This window comes from Hoplias malabaricus, chromosome 15 (assembly GCF_029633855.1).
Source record: "Hoplias malabaricus isolate fHopMal1 chromosome 15, fHopMal1.hap1, whole genome shotgun sequence".
Lineage (NCBI taxonomy): Eukaryota > Metazoa > Chordata > Actinopteri > Characiformes > Erythrinidae > Hoplias > Hoplias malabaricus.
Genome location: NC_089814.1, coordinates 18,061,367 through 18,082,541, shown reverse-complemented (window position 1 = coordinate 18,082,541; position 21,175 = coordinate 18,061,367). Strand labels below are relative to the sequence as shown.

General features: G+C 39.9%; 1 protein-coding gene across 2 annotated transcripts in view; it reads right to left on the bottom strand.

Annotated features, from left to right (window-relative positions):
• Positions 1-21,175, bottom strand: part of ppp3ca (protein phosphatase 3, catalytic subunit, alpha isozyme) — a 65,322-nt gene that overhangs the window by 8,906 nt on the left and 35,241 nt on the right. For both annotated transcript variants that reach the window (XM_066645508.1, XM_066645509.1), the window contains exons 3-7: positions 16,522-16,646; positions 14,898-15,009; positions 10,439-10,584; positions 10,149-10,288; positions 72-149 (exon numbers count right to left, since the gene is read on the bottom strand). In XM_066645508.1, the coding sequence (XP_066501605.1) occupies positions 72-149; positions 10,149-10,288; positions 10,439-10,584; positions 14,898-15,009; positions 16,522-16,646 (601 nt within the window). The remainder of the gene's footprint in view (positions 1-71; positions 150-10,148; positions 10,289-10,438; positions 10,585-14,897; positions 15,010-16,521; positions 16,647-21,175) is intronic.

The window sequence follows — 21,175 nt, the reverse complement described above, 5'->3', positions numbered from 1 at the left end:
AGAGAGAGACAGAGAGAGAGAGAGAGAGAGAGAGAGAGAGAGAAAGAGAGAGAAAGAGCACACATACATACCCTGCATCTTGTGCTTCGTGTGCTCGGATGACTGATAATAAGTTATTATTCTGTAGGAACTCACACACAGCTGGATAACTGTGAGGCAGAGAGAGAGAGAGAGAGAGAGAGAGAGATTTCTTAGTTTTTTCATTTCTATCATCAGTCATCTGGAACAGTAATAAACACCATCAGCATCATCTGCTTATGTGTACTTCAGAATATGGCCAGCAGTGGCAGTGTCCTTCAAATCGCTCAGAGTCTTCTTTCCTGTCTTTGTTTACTCAACATTCCAATCAGATTTTCCCCTCAATTATCTGATATTTGCCTTTAAATCTAAACTGGAAACATCATCATCATCATCATCATCTTCTTCTTTGCCGATTTATCCATTTCATGGTTGCAGTTAAACTGGAAACAGGTCACACTAAATCAGATAATTCCAGTTTGGATTTGGTCTTCAGCACTAGAGTGACAGCCAATGATTACATGGTGCTAGCATGCTAATCTAAAAATCAAATCAAGCAGGAAGGAAAGAGGGAGCTGCCCTCAACATCTCCTCTCTGTAGTTGTGTGAAAGTGTGTGTGTGTGTGTGTTGGGAGGATGTGCGTTTTGGAACCATTGGATGGTAGGGCATTGAGAAATCTGTCGTTACATATTCTTACAAGAATTGATTTTTTGGCCCTCTCTACTTTGATTTACACATTTAAAATTAATTGGCTGAAGAAATTTTGGAACATTGCCTATACATCTTTTTTATCAGCCTGGAGGACTTCATAAACCATTTTTATTGGCATTTTCTTAAATAACTGGTTTGACAGAAATATTCATTCATACATTCAGCTGTAACTGCTTATCCAGTTCAGGGTCATGGTGGGTCCAGAACCTACCCATAATAACTGGGCCCTGGAATACTTTGCAGGGTGACACAAAGCTCCAAAGTTCGAGAGCATATCAGCTATGGATTGAGGGAGGAGACAGTGCTGTATATATATATATATACACACACCTAACAATTACGTTTCATTTACATAAATGTAAGTACAAATCTCTGTTTTCTGCTGATTTAAAAAGGGATGGTGAAGCGTTGATTATGGGGAAGGAGCTGCTGCTACTTTGACTTGGTAAATGGAATTGAGCTATATAGCACATGTAATATACTCAGACACAAGCAGAGAGGCTGTACACCAATAATTACACACATGCTGACATTTATATTACAGCTTAATACTTTCATTAGTTGTCATGACTCTGTAATGAGCTATACTGCAGAACCTTTTACCATGCTGCCTCTCTCTCTCTCTCTCTCTCTCTCTCTCTCTCTTACACACACACACACACACACACACACACACACACACACACACACACACTCACTCACTCACTCAAAAATGTGCATCCCATCTTGATCAAATATTTGGATACACTGTTGGATTATAAATAACACCTGTTGTGCTACATTTAACAAATATATATGGATGTCTGGAGTATTAAAGACTTAAGAGAGACTTTCATTCATTCATTCATTATCTGTAACCGCTTATCCAGTTCAGGGTCGCGGTGGGTCCAGAGCCTACCTGGAATCATTAGGCGCAAGGCGGGAATACACCCTGGAGGGGGCGCCAGTCCTTCACAGGGCAACACACACTCACTCACACATTTGAGTCGCCACCAATCCACCTACCAATGTGTGAGAGGAAACCAGAGCACCTGGTGGAAACCCACACAGACACGGGGAGAACACACCAAACTCCTCCCAGACAGTCACCCGGAGCAGGAATCGAACCCACAACCTCCAGGTCCCTGGAGCTGTGTGACTGGGACACTACCTGCTGCGCTACCGTTTAATCTCTGACCACAATTCTTTAAATAGTATGTAAGAATTAGCTTTTTTCTCTCTTGAGCTCTCCCTACCTGCTGCTGAGTGCACTTCATGTTTACAGTACTGTTTTCACATGCAACCCCCCCCCCCCCCCCCCCACTCTCTCTCTCTCTCTCTCTCTCTCTCTCACACACACACACACACAAACACTCACACACACAGACCTTCTGAGCGGAGGAATATTCAAATCGGTCATGAACAGGTCTTGGGACTTCAGCTGATAGACACACACACTACCTCAATGTTGAGCCTGGGGAATGTTTGTGATCAAATAAAATTATGTTGACTACATGATAAAACCTATATATTGCTCATAATTCACACTGGACTGTGTTATTACAACCATAAGGTGTAACTTCAGTATTACTCTAATTGTTGTAACCACACACAGCAACTGACAAAAAATCTATGTCTAAAATGAAAATGTGAGCTAATCTGGCTAAAGTTAACAGCTACAAACCCTGGCTCACAACTCAGTAACTGCTCTTAAAAACCTGATTATAGCACTTTTGTCAACAAAACTTCACTGTAACACGAAGAATGTTACAATGCAAATTACTTACTGCTTCTGCTTGTGTCCTCATGTCTGTTTCAGCTCACTCTACTGTGTAAATTCAGTCCAATATTAACTCTTGTAATGCCAGTAATTCTCTCTCTCTCTCTCTCTCTCTCTCTCTCTCTCTCTCTCTCTCTGACATAATGTCCATACCAGGAATACCGAGCTAGACTCTTCTTGTAGCTAGGTAACCACTCGTGAGATTTGTGCCGTAAAGCGTTACCCATTTTTCGCAAGAGCACCCTGTCCCATGATTCAGAAATTGCTTAGTCCAGTAAACCAGCAGTGGACCCAGAACAGCAGCCACAGAGTCTCTATTCTCCCTACTACAGCTCCATGGAACGTCACAATCATTTAGAAGCTGTAATTTTAAGGTAGAAGTACTACACAGTGTCAACCCATTCACACAATTTACACATTGTTCATTTTTTGAACAATTTGAAAGCATTTATTTTTATTTGTGTAAGTAAAGTAAAGTAAAAGTCAAACTGCTTTTTCAACTCGCTTACAGGCAACAAGTCCTACAGGCCGTGTTTACCCACCACTGGGAACCAATGCTCTAACAACTGAGCAAATCCACTTTATATATCACTTAGGATGAGTGGATGGTTGTCTGTAGGGATTGTATCCTTCCTGTTCGTTTGATAGAGTCTCTGAAATCTCTAGAATGAATTCAATAATTAATTGTGGCGAAAACAAAATTTAACCCCCCCCCCAAAAAATAACAAACAAATACACACACACAAAAAAACAATTGTGCACACAGTGTAATTTTTTCTATTACACACTCAAACCACTACAAAATGGAGCTTTTCCATAAATTTGTATAAAATTACACACATTTTACCACACTTTCTTAATATGGTGTTTTTTTATTTATTTTACTCTTAATGTATTTATCTTCCTTGCCAACATACAGTTACCATTTAAGGATAATTGAAAGTCTATTTATTAATTAACTGACTGATTGATTTTACCACATATTTTGATTTGTTTTTTAATGTGGCAACTTGAAAATGAATATAGTGATTAAAACTGAGAGATTATCTTGAAGTATTATGGCATATTTATCATATCTCCCTTCTGTAATGTAATATTTTGTGCTGCACTTTTATGTTGTGATTTTCGTGATTGTATTGTATGTAATATACCTACCTGCAATCAGTCAGCCAATCAGGCTAATTACTAGTTTACTGGATGATTTTTAAAACTACTTTATTAATGGGTGCTTGTGTCATGTCCTCATAATTAAAAAATTGTAAGATTTCCTCTCAACATTTCTCTCTCTCTCTCTCTCTCTCTCTCTCTCTCTCTCTCTCTCTCTCTCACACACACACACACACACACACACACACACACACACACACTACCATTAGTACCCCTTGTTTTCCATGATTCCAGTGATTCATGTGCTCTGCAGTGATATCAGAGCTTCTGGACTTAACTCCGTTAATTTTAGGGCATTGTGACTTCAAGAACAGCATCATGGTTATAGTTAATATATCTTATATAATAAATAAAGCAAACTTTGGTTGCTTGTGCTACCATCTTGTCACTGATCCACAACTCATTTGTAGCTCTTTGTTTGAAGTGTGCCCCTAAAAAGGTTTCAAGGGGTATATAGCCCTGCCCCTCTGCCCTACGCCCCGTTCTCAACATGAATTGAGACGTCCCTATTCCTAGGCAAAATGGAGGCCTAGGGCTAAGTGCAGGCTAAGGGGCGAAATGGGATTCACCCTTACCCTATTTTGGGAGGAAGGAACGTGGTATTAAACACTGCATTTAATAAAGCACTGTTCACCATAATAAACTGCAGGGCACACCATGGTGTGTGTGCATCATTTTGCCTGTCAGGAGCTAATGGAGCGCACAGTGTGATATAAATGAGAAGAGCCAAAGCCAAGACTTCATTCAGTGTATAGCTTTGTCTTCATACAGTGTATAATCTCTACTTCAGCTTCACAGAAGCTACGGTTTCTGATTCAGCTTCCATACAATCTACAACCACTGCCTTATTCAGTATAAAGTCTCTGCTTCATACAAACTACAGCCACTCATTCGACTTCATACAGCCTACAGACTCATTCTGCTTCATAGAGCCTACACTTTCTGCCTCTGCTCCACAGAGTTTATAGCTTCTGTCCATGCAGCCTACTCCTACTGTTTCTGCTTCAGCTTCATACAACCTTCTTATAGCTTACAGTCATCCCTTCAGCTGTCATCCATACAGCCTACAACCTCTTCTTCAGCTGCATATATCCTACAGCCTTTCCTCCTGCTTTATACAGCCTAGAGCCTATAGTCTCTTCTTCATACAGCCTAGTCTTTACTTATGCTTTTCTCTCCCTCGTCTCTTTGCAGTAACCCTTTCCTCTTGAAATCATCCTTCCACTGCCTTTCCCTCTCTGCCCTTATTGTAATATTCCTGCTCTTAACATCATTCCTTCTACATGTCTCACTCTTCCTCTTTTCTTCCTTTCTTTGTTTTGTTCTTCTCCATCTCCTCTCACTGCAATACGACTCCTTTCCACAAATGAATCTTTTCTCTCCTTCTCACCCCTCACTGTGATACTACTCTCTACATATCACTCCTTCCTCTGCATCTCTCTCCCTTCATTGTGATACCACACTTTTCTCTCCAACTACTCCTTCCTCTACATCTCTCACTCTTTTTAATTTCATTCTCTCTCTCTCTCTCTCTCTCTCTCTCTCTCTCTCTCTCTCGCTCCAGTTTGGGCAAGAGGAGTGGGTCGTCATGGCAACACCACACTGCAAAGCCCTTGGGGATTGTGGGATAGATCTCAGAGCTGTGTTGCTGCTGCTGCTGGCCGCAGTGTGGGCCCTGCTCACGCTCTCTCTCTCTTTCTCTCTCTCTCTCACCCTCACCCGTGCTTGCTCAGTCTCTCCCTCCCTCACTCTCTTTCTTTTCTCCTCACTCGCTTTTGTTTTCCAGCTATCCCTCGCTCCCTGCTTGCACTGTATTTTTGCTGCTGACTAAAGTGTGATTTAGTTGCTTGGGGAGCATTCTTCTGCCTTCAGTTTTAGTCCAGAGACATGTCTGGAGACCAGCCCTGGCACGTACCTTTACAGCTACTGTAAATGCGAGCCGCTCTGAAACATTACGTCAATGTCATGGCCTAGGTTTTTGGGGTGTTTATACATGAATTGACTGCATCGGGTGCCCAGTACCTTGGGTGGATGTTTGATGATGTTGCTATATAAAGGGACTATTTCAGACATTCAAGGTTTGTTTCCTGACATAAACAATAAAGTCTCATGTTGCAGAAAACCTTCACAGAAGCTGTGAGATGCAATATAGGGATCAATATGCAGAGCTCTTTCACAGACCACAATCCATTTCGCAATATAATGTATAGTGAGCAAAAGACAAGTAAATAAACAAGGACAAAATAAACAAGGACGCTGCATAGCACACAGAGAAACCCTTAAATCAATACATTTATATGTAAGATCTGTACCTGCAGTAGTTGCATTAGTATTACACACCTAATATTACAACCCATTTGAGATATGAGAGAGAATTTTTGGCAGGGGCTAAAAGAGGAGTAATATAATCAGGAATAATATTTTCTATATAACTAAACTGGTAAGATATAAACAAACACATTCACAGTATGTTGATGTTGCAATGCTACTTCCTACAAAAACTGAGAGGTTTTCACAGAAATGTTTAAAATCATCATAAAAAAAATCACATAATGTTATTAGATCAAATGTAATTGGGAATTACAGTTTTGAAATAATGCTTTCAATTTATATTTTTCAATAATTCATGACAGAGTGATATTTGCATAGCATTCCAGAACACGTGCACCTCTCACATCAACTGTAAATAAAATTGAGTCTTTCTCTACAATGCACCAATCAAGTTACTAATGGCTCTATTAGGACTTGGTAGAACAATAGTGAAAATCTGGTCAATTTCTAAGGCGTATAGTGGGCTTGAATGGGGGTAAGAGTGTGCACTGGGAGCCATATGAGACAAGGTAGTGAAGCACCTTTGGAGCTTGGATTGCTCATAAACACAATTGCAGTGTCTACTCTCACGCTGAATGGTGAATCAGGGAGATGAGTTGTTCCACTGGAATAAATTGCTTCTGTGATTCTTACATAACATAGGAAGAGGAATACACTCTGCAATGGTGTATAGTGTACAGTGTGTGTGCTTTAATAACAGGCATGGGTAACCATGATGAGTGTGTTCTGTGCTGAAGAATGAACAAGCATGCATGCACACACACATCCTCCCACACACACACAAACACACGCTGCAGATTGTGTGCTCCAGAGGATGTGATGAAAGCAATGATTGTGTTGAGAGGGAGAGAGAGCGAGAGATTATTAGTCCAAATGGCTAGAAGACAGGCTTTGGCTCGGCTTAGAAACATAATGATGAATCAGGCACTGCTATTGATTGGCCCAAATCTGCTGCAGCTCTTTCCTGCACATGTTGCTTAAAAACGCACATCAGAACGGACCCCTTCTATGTGTCTCACACACGTCATAAACACATTACTAGAATATGCATTAATAAATACTACAATAGGAATACATGCTTTATTAATGTGTCTCTGTACATAGCTGTGTGCGTGGGGTGTTATCTCTCAACTGTGTTATAATGGCAACCCAGTGAGGGAGAGTGAAAGAGATAGCGAGAGAGAGAAAGCGAGAGTCTCGGCACCCTCAGGACAGAACAGTGCGGTAGTGCAGTGTGGGAGGCCAGTCATCTATCATCGCAGTGCAAAAAGAGCACAGCCCACAGGCTTAAACACACACACACACACACACACACACAAAAGAGGTATAAAACATATGGATTCATTATGAATGATCGATCTAAATGTGAATTGGTTTAACTCATTTTTGGGATGGATATGAATTAGAACAGATTATCACCTTTTTCAATAGTATGCACAGCACTGTACAAAAGTCAGAGATGATCCTTCAAATATTTCAATTCCAGTTAATCCATTTTCTGAAGATAAATACTACAATACTAGACAAAACAAAAAGGGAGAGTTAAACAAGTGAAATAAGAGTCAAATAAGTGGGACACCCACGCAAGGTCTGGTAGACTTCTTAAACTGTCACCATCACATCAACATTAGGAGAAAATCACTCTCCACTCTTGTTTCAAATGCAAAAAATATCCATAGATGTCTTTGTCCATGCTTCTGCTGTAAGCTAATGTAAGATAATGTAACATTTATTTGTCTCTGTACACCAAAACAATGTGTCTTCCGCATTACAATCATCCATAGCAGTGAACACACACACACGCAAGCACTAGGGGGCCTGTTTGGAGTTGGGTGCCTTGCTCAGGGGCACCTCAGATGTGGATTGAGGCAGGAGGACAGTGCTGTTCCTTCCTAAAATGCTCTTTCACTTTTGCATAGGTTTCATGTTCTGCCAAAACTGAATGTCTGTGTAGTTTGTTCTGAGGACAGTTGCATCAATCAAATCAGTGCATTCAGATTATTAGTATGAATAAACTGAAACTGAGCCAAACAAACTGCAGCTAAACTGACTCAAACTGGGTGATACATGAGACTTTATGGCACATTAAATTGTTCTTGAAAGATTGCTAATCAAATGCAGCTGACCACAAACATATACACTTATGTATATGAAATAATGAATTCAGTTACATAAACATATAGCCAGTGTGTGTGAGATGGCATATTACATGTTTAGCTGCATGACAGAATAAGAGCACATGTTTTTTTCTCAAAACAGACACACATATACAATAAGCATACACACACACACACACACACACACACACTGTAATGTGGCTGATACAGGAGGTAATGCAGCGTGTGATGTGATCTCAAAAGTGCCTTAAGATACATACAGGGACAACCCTTCCCTTCACCTCAATGAATATTTCAGTCCTGACAGCATGGGAGATGGAAGAACTCTCTATTTCTCTCTCACTCTCTGTGTATGTGTGTGCATGTGCCTGTTGAGATGACCATGTTTACAGACTTCTGAAGGCCTCTTAAACTTGAAAAAAAAGGCCTATTTAATTTAAAAAAGTTTGAAGAAATATATAAAATGTAAGGAAAATAAAACTCAATAGTAGAGAAACAGGATTCTTCACAGTGGCGGTGATAGGAACCAGATATCTAAAGCCTTTTATGTCTCCAAAGTTACCAAACAAAGCTATTAAAAAAGTCATACAAATGCAGTGTGAAATGCATGATAAATGGCATGGTAACTGCAGGATGTTACAAGGGAAAAATTCCCTTATTTTACCCAATATCAACATTACATGCAGCAAGGACACAGAGTGAAATTGAAGCAAAGCACTAAATAATGTGAAGCATTTTGTTAAGCATGAGTGAGTGAGAGAGTGACTGAGAGATTGAGTGAGTGCATGAGTGAGTGAATGTGTGGGTGAATCACCAGCCAGTTCCAGGAGTTATTTCACATCTAAAAACGAAACATTAAATGATATTTGTATAGGTACAGTGCTTTTAAGAATAGTAAAACATGTCTATAATTTCACTACAGACATCATTCATTCACCATCACTATACAGAAATCTGAGGTAATAAATTGTTGTAGAATAGAGCATTTCACATTTACCCACTCTGAATAACTTGGTGTATATGATGTATTTTGCATGAATATTATGTGGAAAAACAGTGCAGTTCTCCTTGACTGACTGTACAAACACCTTAAAAACACACACACACACACACACACACACAACAAAGTGCAACGGCCCAAAACACAAACAAAAGAACACACACACACACTTTTTTCAAACACATACATGCTCTCCAGTGTTCCATCAAATATTCAGCACAGTTTGTAAAATATCAAGTGCTCAGTTCAACACGCAGAAAGAGCGAGAGAGTGAGAAAAAAGAGAGTGACAAAGAGAGAAAGTGAGACCCCTCACTGATCTGTTCTCTTTCTCTTTTTCCTTCTCTCACTCACACCCCCACAGACACATTCAAAAGTCTGGAATCACTGTTTTCAGTTATATTAAACCTATTTTGCTGCACATGTTTGTGAAAAAGATGGGAATTTCGAAATCACATGTTTTCTTGCTCAGGTTCACGTAATACATAATTTTCAATTATTTTGGTCAACTTACACAGCTGTAAAATTCCCTGCCTTTTATAAGCAAACTGAATCTACTTAAGGGTAAAATAAGACACATTTAATTACAATTTATAGACCTTTGCTGCCCTTGCCCAAAAGCTGTAGATGTTTCTTAAGGAGAGTGAGAGAAGAGAATGAGAAATATGAGAAATATGCACAGTAAACTTACTAGATGCACTTGCAAGGTGTTCTTAATTCACTGCTATTACTGATTCAAGCACGTACATGGCACACACACCCTCACACAAACATACAGTAGGTGAGCCTCAACACCCACTATGTGTGATCTGGCACATACATACACATGAACATAATAACAAAAATATACATATGGCAAGTCTCTTGGGTAAGCATTAGACCTCATGCCTAAGGTGTCAGGAGACACAGAGCTTCAGAAAACCAGGTACTCCATTCCTGTCTAACCCAATGACCAATCCGTAGCTACCGTACAGGATAAGATGTGTTTTCTTCATTTGTTCAAAGAAGAAAGAGCCCTGCTTAATGTTGGGTGTAGTGGTCTTACCTGTAGAAGTAAGAACAGCCTCTGACTGTGTTGTGGCTGAAGTACTCCTGACTCTTCTCATTGCCAAAGTCCTCCAAGGGGTCTGACCAAAGGAGGTCACACATGGGCCCGAACGCTGGTGGTTCCTTAAACCGATCCAACTGCAAGCCGCACAGAGACACATCATAAAGACCCCACACCGAACACACAGGAACACTTGCACTGTGCTGCATTCATACAGCTGCCCACCACCCCAGCATGCAGGGCCTGGCCATTGTACTGGAACTGAGCCCCCACAGACCGTTCAGTACCTTCTTTATGTCGTCTAAAGTGTGTATTTCTGGGGACAAGCCACCGTGAACACACAGGAACTGCTGGTTCATGAGTGCAGCCAGAGGAAGGCAGTCGAATGCATCCATACACGAGTCATATACCTGCTCTGAATACTTGATTTTACCTGAGAGAGAGAGAGAGAGAGAGAGGTAGAGAAGAGTGTGAGGTATTTTTGTCCATAGAGTACGTACACAAAGTTCACTGCTTTCACTGTTGAACCAAAAGTTGCTGCTCACAAACTACTCCAAATACTGAATAAAATGCAGCCCTAAATGATACAGAACAAGTTGTGGGACTAAAAGCTGAACTGGTGAAGGCTGTTAATAGCACTGATAAATCGTGCTTGCCAGGGAAGTTGAAAGTGGCTGTGCAGGTAGCCAGGAGCTCATTAGAAAAAAGGGATGTGATTTGCCAAGTAAAACGCGAAAATCAGGCCTCGGGTCGGGTGATTTTGGAACGCTTTTAGTAAGGCCACATCACCAGAGAGAAGGCAAATGATGACTAGTTTGATTCATGAGCAGGAAGAGGTGGCACAGTATGCATCAGAAGCATCACAGGCAAAACAAGGCCAGTGGCTTCGATGGGAAAATCTAGAGAAGCGGAAGGTTTCCTGGCAAGAGATGGAGAGTTGAATTAAATTTTTGCTGGGAACAACTTATGACATCCTTCCAACACCGCAAAATCTTGGACAGTGGGTAGGTGAAGACCCTAGCTGTGGATTATGTACAGGGGTTTGCACACTGAAGCATATTCTATCAGCTTGTAAAGCTGGTTTGTCACAGGGTTGGTATACAGGGAGACATGATAAAGTGTTAAGGGTTTTAGCATGTTTGTTGGACAGCAAACGGCTAGAGGTTACTGCATTAATGAATGGCTATAGTATAATAATTAGATTTGTGCGTGAGGGGGAGTGTTTTGAGAATGTGTGCAGGCTACAAATATTGGTTAATGGGGTGAAGCATGAGACTAAAAATTGCTGGTGGATGTAGGAAAAAAGCTGCAGGTCCTAGAGTGCATTGTGTTAACTACACTGAGGCCAGACATGGTGGGTCTGTGACGTCAGATTTTACTGTTGAGCCTTCTGGATGTGTTGTGGGCTTAATTCAGTGAAACACAGAGAAGAGGTGCCTACCTGATGACACCTGTGAAGAGCTAGTGATACAGTGGGTGGGTTGTGTACTCATGGACTGGGCTTAGTGAGTAACCGCATTTGTTAAGGATAGCTGGTTGCTGATCGGATCATAAACGACCACAGCAACCTTAGTTTTGAGGTATAGAGTTCAACAGGAATTTTGGTGGCTGCAGGTAGGAAGAGAGTGGTGGGCCCTATGTGAAGCTCTAATGGATTGGCATAGGATATTTTACATCTTATCTTGCATATGATTATAATTTCCTTTGTGTATATTGAAAAAGCAGAGAAAACAAAGCCAAAATATATATAATTTGATGCAGAACTTTTCTCCCTTCAAATATGAGAGACCTGGAGCAGTTTGCAAAAGAAGAGTGGTCCAAAATTCCTATTGAGAGGTTTAAGAGGCTTGTTGATGGTTATATGAAGCAATTGATTTCAGTTATTTTTTCCAATAAGTGCACAACCAAATATTGAGTCATCTGCTATGACTGTATACTTCACCAACTAAATATAACATATGCACACTTTGATTTTGTTACAGCTTTGACTTTGTCCAGACATATTAGAAATGCAAAAAATGCTGGTGGTTCTGAGGAGTTCAGGAGGTTTTAAAGGTTTTTGTCCATTAATGTAACTCTCCTCAAAAATATCTCCTGATAATAAAAATTTGTGAAAATTGGAGTCAGAGCCGATCCTCATGTACAGACCCCTCCCTTATTACAGTGTGATGAGACTGATACAGGGAGGAGCCATGCCACTTTGAAAATGAGGCTCTTGAGCTAGGTGAGATAAAAAGACTCCTGAGAGAGAGAAAGACCCAATTGTAAGTGGCTTTGTATTCAGTGGTTTTCAAAGTGGCTTTATTTTCAGTTCATGCTTGGTTACATTCATTTTGGAATAAGAACTCCATAATAAATAAATACATAAATAAATGACAGCCCCAGGTTTCTGCAGAGTACCATCGTTTGGTTACTAGTAGAACGATAATAACAGATTATTTTTCACAAAATAATACTACAAAAATAATAACATAGCAAGTGTTGAACAGTGGTGGACAGTATCTCAGTATATCCATATCCTCCAGTTCTTGCCTCTCCTTCTCCTTATCTGTCTCTCTCCCTCTGGACTAAACTCTCCTAGCACACCTGTATGTCTCATCACAGCAAAAAAAATAAAAACACATACACACAGAAGCAACAGCGTCTGCAAGTCTGCTAAAGGTCCCTCTGCGTGGGTCGACATATATGTTCATTTTTTTTTCATCAAATCTCAATTCACCGCCTCTCAAAGGCATTTGTATCCATGGTGACAGGTCAGCAGAGTAGGTACGGTACAGAAATAGTTTGCCACCAACTCCACGTCTCTCTCTCTCTGTCTCTCCCCCTCACACACACCTTTCCTTTACCTGTGTCTACATTCTGTGGCTCTGACTTGTGGGATAGCTCCATTCTCAGGCATTACCTCATCCAGACTTTACACCCCTCCCCTCCTCCATCCCACTCTCCTCTCATTCAGCTGCTCCTCTCAGAAGGAGTTATTTATTGAAGAGTTATTCTTATCTTATTGAGAGCACCAGATCAAACACATCTTCTTTCTCATGACATGACATCTCTCTCATTGTGGCATCATTGTGCTGAGAATATAAGGTCATAGTTCATTGAATAAGCAATCCCAAAATCACCAACACTGTAATGTTGAAAGCCAACAGCAGCTGGCTTTAGACTCGTGTAGAAAGGAACTCTGAAGATGTGCCATCATGAGTTCTGGGCCTAAGCTGTTTTGTCTGAGGGGAAAACAGGTATGATTTTGTTGTCTGCTTAATCACATAAACTCAAAGCCAATACGTCTTGTCCCATGGAAATTATATAAGGAAAAACATTATTTAAATTCATAGGCCTTTAAGCTAAATCAAAGCTACCTATTAAGTACATGAAATTTAAAAATGAAAGACTGGACATTTTACTAGAATACCTTACAAAACAGTAAGCTTCGTCAAGTTTGGTTGTTAAGTGGTTTTCCCGTATTAGCCTAAAAATTGGCTCCTTAAGAGGGTGAGCTGATGATATATAATATTAATCAGCCATTAACAGTTTAAATAACACAGTCTGGCAAGATTTGAAATGTATTACCTGTAGCAATGCTCACATTTTGTAAATCACTGAATAAATTATGCTTGCTTTACACTTTAGATGCTATTTACTACATTTCTGCTTTAGTTCATGCTTTAGGGGTGGCATGATGGGACAATGTCTCTGGACCCATCGCAACCCTTAATTGGATGAAGTGGTTACAGAAAATGAATGAATAAATTATATAAATACAGAGAAAATACAGTTGCTTGATGCTCACTCAATCTATCATTGTAAGCTGAGAAATGGTGGGAGGGACCCACGTATCTCCTACCCACCCAGAGAATGATGCCAATTGTACAGTGAGGACAAAGGGACAGTCCCAGCCCCAGACTGCTGAGGAGTCAACAGGGATGGAGCCAACAGTCTCCTGATGATATAGACAACACGTAAACCACTTCACCACTCGGGATCCCCAATGTCTTTAATTTTAACATATTTTTGGCCAAAACTGCCAAACTAAGTCCACATTTGAAACAATTTCACGCTGTTTATTTTGAATAAAAAAAATAAATGTTTCTATGTCATCATGAATAGTGCATAATTAAATTTGGGTATAGCTAGAGCAGTATAAAGTCACAGTAGCAGATGTAGTTTCATACAATGTCATCAGTTAAATGCATATGAATGTTAGCTTGCTTGTAATATGTATGTAGTAAAATTTTACTATTAACTACTTAATGATGTTATCATTTGGAGGAACCATTTGGTTAGAGGTTGCATTTGGTAAAAAAATGTGCATAGGACAAAACATCTTTAGAACACTGTACTTTACAAAAAGGTGAAATAATTTTTCCTATAGATTGAGTGGCTTTGTCCTTATTTGAAAATGTAGGCAACTACAAAATGAGGCATGACCTCAGAGGTCTTTAAGAATTAAAGGGACAAATAACCAGTGTGAAAAGAAGACAATGTTGTGGATCAGTGTGAATGTGGTGAAAACCTTCTAGAGACTACCACACAAGTATATATAAGCAACCTCATTATATAATTTGGCTTTGTTGATGTTGCTGGAATATGCTGGGTTAGTATGTTCTGGGCTTTAGAGGTATTATCACTTGGCCTTGAGTCATTTAAGAGGCCCATGAAGACTGAAGCACACATTCAGAGAGCTAAAGAATGCCTGAGAGAAATGATCAAAAGAAAGGGTCAAATAAACCCAGAACTCATACTCACATTCTTGTTTGAAGGTGAAATATTCTGTCAAATGTCTACATTCGTGATTTCCTCTCAGTAAAAATAGTGTCTTTGGGTAGAGGATTTTCAGTGACCAAAGGTACAAAACACACTGTAAACAGAAAGATACGCAGAGAGTAAGTGTGATGCATTTGTGCTTTACATGAACACAACATGGTACAAGGCCATAACTCACATTCAAAAACTTCCACTCGCAGATATACAGGTACTCACTCTCTCACACATCTCTCTCTCTCTCTCTCTCTCTCTCTCTCTCTCTCTCAAACAGCCTGCATGAAGTTCATCTGGTGTTAACAACATCAAAATTACATAACATATGTTATTACAATCACTGCCATCCTCCATAAGCATAAAGCTTGCAGGCTCCCTACAGCTGGAATCATGATACAGCAGAGCCTCATAATCCACTCCCATTAATGCTGTACCACAACTTACTCTCCAATACAGCCATGATGAAATGCTGCAGCTGATTGATCAAATTATATCCACGTTATCTGTAGTCCCTCCAACAAGGGCATTTGGAGCCAAATGATTATACAGTAAATTGCGTATTATATACATGTGTATGTGTTTCGAGGGGGATAATCATTCCCTGAGTAAATGAAGGGAAAGTATGGAGTAATTGGTCATGTCAGTCTACTGTGTCACTTCAGAAGGCTCTTTATTTCCTAATTGGTGCTTCTTTGCTCTGAACTTTATCTAAACCTTATCAGAAACCTCCCAAATCATACTAAATGTTTATGAGGGCAGCATTAAGGCAATGACCAAAAATCTTTTTCTTTTCTTTAAATGTACACCTTACTCTATATATTCAATTAGCTTCCCTTTGTTTGCAAAGCTAAAAGAGTAGCAGCAGTCATTTTTAAGCCTAAAAACCATAGCTTTTAGGTTCTCTTTCATGGTTCCAAGTGAGCTGAGCTGGGACTAAATTTTAAATGTAAATTTGGCAGAGTGATAAGTGGCCAGAGAGATTGGCCACAATGGAATGCAGACATCCAGCACAAACTTGCAATTTGCAAAATCTCTAAGCTACAGAAGCAATTACATTTGTTTTTATTTGACTCACAATGGCAGCTCCTAAAAGTATGCTATGGTCTTTGGAAGAGGTTTAAATGCACCTTGGATTGGTGCCAGATCAAAGACTTTGGTGTGAGCTGGATGGTGCAACAAGGAACAAAAAACTACATTGATATGTCTGAACTCATGCGTGGCTAAGCTGTGTTGAGTCCCAAAAACAACAACAACATGGGAATACACAAAGTAAACAACGGCTAACATTTCTTCTGCCGTTGTGATATACAATGTCTGCAGTTCCCATTAGTGATGATATTTTGCGATGTCACATGCTATATTTTGGAGGGGAACTGCATAATTTTCATAAAAAATGTACCAAAAAGGAAGGTTGGCTTGGAATATATATGTCTCCAGTGTAAAACAAACAAGCTAAATCTTCAGATGCCAATACCTTGTAATTGGGGAAAGGGAGAAATGGTGCAAATCTGATTTTTGGCTGAAACTTAGCCTCTGTTCTATAGCTGTGTAAGTGCATGGATGCAGTTGTATTTTAAAGTACGTGATATGGTTCAACTAAAGAATCTCTCACCTCGATACTGAAGTAGCCCCGGTCCACGTAGTCTCCCAGGAAGAGGTATCGCGTTGTGGCAGGCGAGCCTCCCACCTCAAATAGCTTCATCAGGTCAAAGAACTGCCCATGAATGTCCCCACACACTGCCAACACACAGTAAAAGAGTTCTTGAATATAGCATTTTAAGCCTGAGTAACTGCAGGTATCTACAGTGACAAGTCTGTTGCTGATTAATTCTAATTTGTAGGTCGTGTAAACATGGGGAGGTTCAAATTCAAAATTTGAATCAGTACAATATTTCAGATATCATTCTAATTTGAATTTAAACTATTGCTGTCAGTACACTCTTAACCCTTAATATTACTACATCACATTATGTCATTATTCTCATAGAAAAAAAAAGAAAAGTGTAAATTCAAAGATATCAATACAGAATGCACACTAAAGGTAAACATAATTCATTACAAATTATGAATACAACTAGGGACACAAAGTGATATCTGATTCATATTACACATGCCATTTCCAGAAAATCTGGGACAAGGATTTGTTAGTATTTATATTACTGATAAATGCTTTATATTACTGAAGCTTTTTATTACTGACAAATGCACAATTTACAGTCTTATCACTGAACAACTTCGCTTTATTTTGTAAATAAAAACACATTTAGAATTGTATGCCTGCAACACACTCCTAAAACTGTTGGGACAGAGGCATTTTTTACCACTGTATTTCTTCATTGTTCCTCATAATTACACTGTTTAAACATTAGAAAACTGAGTACTCTGTTACGTGACAAAGGTTTTTTGAAGTCCAAGTTTTTCCTAAGCCCATGTGGCTATATTTATTACTGTAGAATGAAGGTCCCTTATGCAGTGCCAGCTAAGATCATGCACATTAAACACTGGTGACCAGCCTTACCCTATGTGTACTGTATTTTCTCCAGATTTCCTGAATCATTTCACAGTATTAATTACGGTAGGTTATAAAAGACCTCAGTGAATTGCAATCTTGCATTGAAAAGTTTAGTTTGAAATTAAAATTCTCTCATTACATTTAGCATAAAGTGATGAGCAATGATCTCTTTTTGCTTGCAAAGATTCAGCCTCTCATAAAGGCTCCTTTTTTTTTACCTGTTATATTCATCTGTCTGTTCAATGGCTGTAGCTGACGTCATGGTACACATTAGTTGCAATATTGGGGGCCCTCATCAGTCAAACACACAACTCAGATAAAAACTGTGATTCCTTAATTGTTTTATTGTTTCTGTCAACACTTGTCCATATTTAGATGTTAAATTGAAAAAAAAATAAGTGTGGATCCCTGACCCATTTATCCGCATCATGCTTTTGAACAGTACTTTGTTCGTCTGTGTCAGTCGAGACATTTGGGATTCGGCCTGTGCTTTGTGGCGGCATGGAAACATCTCTCACTGATCATGCACATTTTCAGACAAGGAGAACTACTTTATTAAGCTTTAAGCAAAACCAGAGGAATAATTTAGGCATACAGTTGGAATAAAACATTATCCTCCAAGAATCTGTTCCACTCTCAGAGGACAGGACAGCAGGATCAGATTATTAACCTGTAAACAGGGGGAAATGACTGAGACAAAAGAATATGTTGCTTGTATCTGTAGCCTCTTACACTCTAAAACAAAGCACAAGTGAATTAAGATGATTACTGAAGCTTTTATATGATCTGTATATGAATAACCCGCTCAGATTTCAACAGAAGAGCAGAGAAATGCATTTGAGACTGATGTGCTAACAATCTAACAACGCTAATATGGCTAACCGATTTTTCTCCTCAATATACTACACAGTGCAAACCTTTACTGCCTTGACAAAGAGAGGAGGTGATTTCTGTGCTTCTGGGAGTTGGAAAACTCTCTAGCACATGGTGAGGATCTGTGTATGTAAATGTGTCAGTGTTTTCCATTAGTTTACATTAGTGCTGCGCTCTGAAACCTGAAAATCGATCCGCAATATGGTGCCCACATCAAAAACATTACGTCACTGCAACACATGAATAGTATAATGTTGTTTTTTATATTCAGTAAACATAATCAAGTTGGTCAAAAAAATCATTAGCAATCTTTACTTTCAAAGTTTTAAGAGAATTAATTGTACACTATGTCGCAGATTTTCTAGAAATGGATTTTGAGGACATTTAGTGTTCACTGGAGCAGCTATTTAGACAATTATGCAGCAGTGGGTTTTATATCAATCTACTATTAAAATTATATTTTTCAGTAAGTCAATTTCAGTTGCCAGTTTCTACAGGTAAAATCACAAGATATACACATGAAACATATTAATGTACATGAATAATGTCATAAATTCTCATGGACTCAAAAATCCCTCATTGTTGCCTAAACTATGCAGTAATGGAATTACCTTTAAATGTGCAATCTTTTTCAATAAGAGAGTCAGCCGTATAAAGCACACCAATCATAGACAGCATCAGTGTCTGCAGAGGCACTGCAATAACTCCTGCTACAGCTCTGTTATTGATTGCTGCATAAATAAGATGCTAAAATCCCAGAAGTGGAACATTGGAGTCTGATGGCCAGATGGGGTTTATATATTAAAAATACTCTTTTTTTAATAACACACACACACATATATATATTTCATGTGTGAATGTGTGTGTGTGTGTGTGTGTGTGTGTGTGTGTGTGTGTGAGAGAGAGAGAGAGAGAGAGAGAGAGAGAGAGAGAGAGAGAGCGAATGTGTGTTCACATATGACTTCAAGTACACTAAATCTTAAAGAAGATCTATGCTGTCTCCCAGCTTGATGATTTTTCACCCCCCCCATACCCCCCACGAGGCAAAGAGAGAGTGAGAGTGTGTGTGTGTGTGTGTGTGTGTGTGTGTGAGTGTGTGTGTGTGTGTGTGTGTGAGCGTGTGCGAGAGAGAGAGAGATGCAAACTCCTGTTTCCATGGTGACATGAATTTGATGAGAATAAATAATTAAATAAATGAGGAGGTTCATTTCTCTCGCCTGTGCACAGCGTTGGCATGGAGATGCTGCCTAGGCGTTTGCCCCTGAGGCCCTTGAGCCAGTTAGTGTGTGGGTGTGGGCGTGGCCTCAGGACACATGTACACACACGCACACACAATGTTAATTTCAAAGTATACACCATACATATTCAGCAGACAGCAAAGAGGTGATCCAATGACAGCTGTACTGAACTGTGTAAAGAATATAGGAAATAAGAGGTAAGATTGTTTTTTAGTTTGTGTTAACTACATAAATAGTAGACTCAGGGTGCTTTTAAGGATTTAACTGACCTATAAATGTGTTTTTTGAAACAGCTTGTTCAGACAGTCTTTCCAGAACAATGGAAAACTAACACAGAGCTTGTTTTCTTAGTGTGGCTTAGATTTTTTTGCATGAAGGTAAAACTCTTCTAGCTTTTTACTCATGCCAACATGATTGTGTAAAATGTTAAGATCACAAATTTGCTTCCAGAATTGATTCATAGGCTGAAGACTAAAACATGTAAGGTGTTTTTAAACTGCTTATAATGAAGCACCACTGGACAACTCAAAACTTTTAGAGGAGAACTGCTACTCCTGTTACTCCGGTTACCCAGGCTCATTGTTGCCAATGTTTGGTAGCACTGATGAAGAAGGGCATATCAGGAATATACAGAGGGAGTGTGAACCAAGGAGACAAGCTGGAAGCCACAACATAAATCAGTTTTAAGGTGAGGGTTAGACACATACTTATGGATAAGATAAGTCTGAACACATTGAATGAAAGTCATTGTAATGGCACGACAATGCATGAAAACAAAGGTGTGTGTGCCTGAGCATTTGCTCACAGCTTGCATGTGTTGCCCTACTGTAGTTACGTCATGATCTGTGACAAAACTGAGGAGCACAAGACCACATCGCACTTCCTCTGTTCTCTCTTTCTCTCTCTCCCTCCCTCCCACCTGCCAACTCTGTCTCGGCTGATCTGCTCCACTGTGGCCTTCGCCCACTCAGGGCTCAGAGCAGCACCGCTAACACGTAAAATGCTTTACAAGAGCATAAACAGCGGCTGGCCAAGCCTTTCAGCCTCGGAACTGTTCGCCTCCTCAAACACACAGATGCATTTATATTTCATGCTTAATAAATTTAACATGCCGGCCTCCTTTTCTGAGCCCTGCCGCCTCCCCAGAGATACTGAGGCATCTTGTCGGATTCCAGCATTCACAAACATCTCTCAATCCATATCTGGATCAATAAATCAATCTCAAATTTCAGCAATCAGACTGTCGGCCATTTGAACTGTCCCAGAGGATGTGGCTTAAACTGATGTAAGTTGGATATAAAGGATGTCCATCTTATCAGCGTGAAGGCAAACCACTGCCATTGGCACTGGGGGGTGGGGTGGGGTCTGAAGCGCATGCATGGGCCATTAGAATGAGCCATTAACACATTTTATAGTGCCTAGGCCCTTGCAGCAATTTAGCAGTGTAGTTTAGCCAAGCAGCACTGGGCTGCCTTAGGGAAAGCTCAAAGGGGGTGAGGGGGAGTGAGGGGGAGTGAAAGAGAGTGAGAAATGAAGGAGATCTATTACCTGAAAGGCCAAAGCCCAAAAGGCCTCTCGTCATGATAGCTAACCCCCCCAAAGCATTCACCCTCCCACACATACAGGAAGACAGCAATGTGACA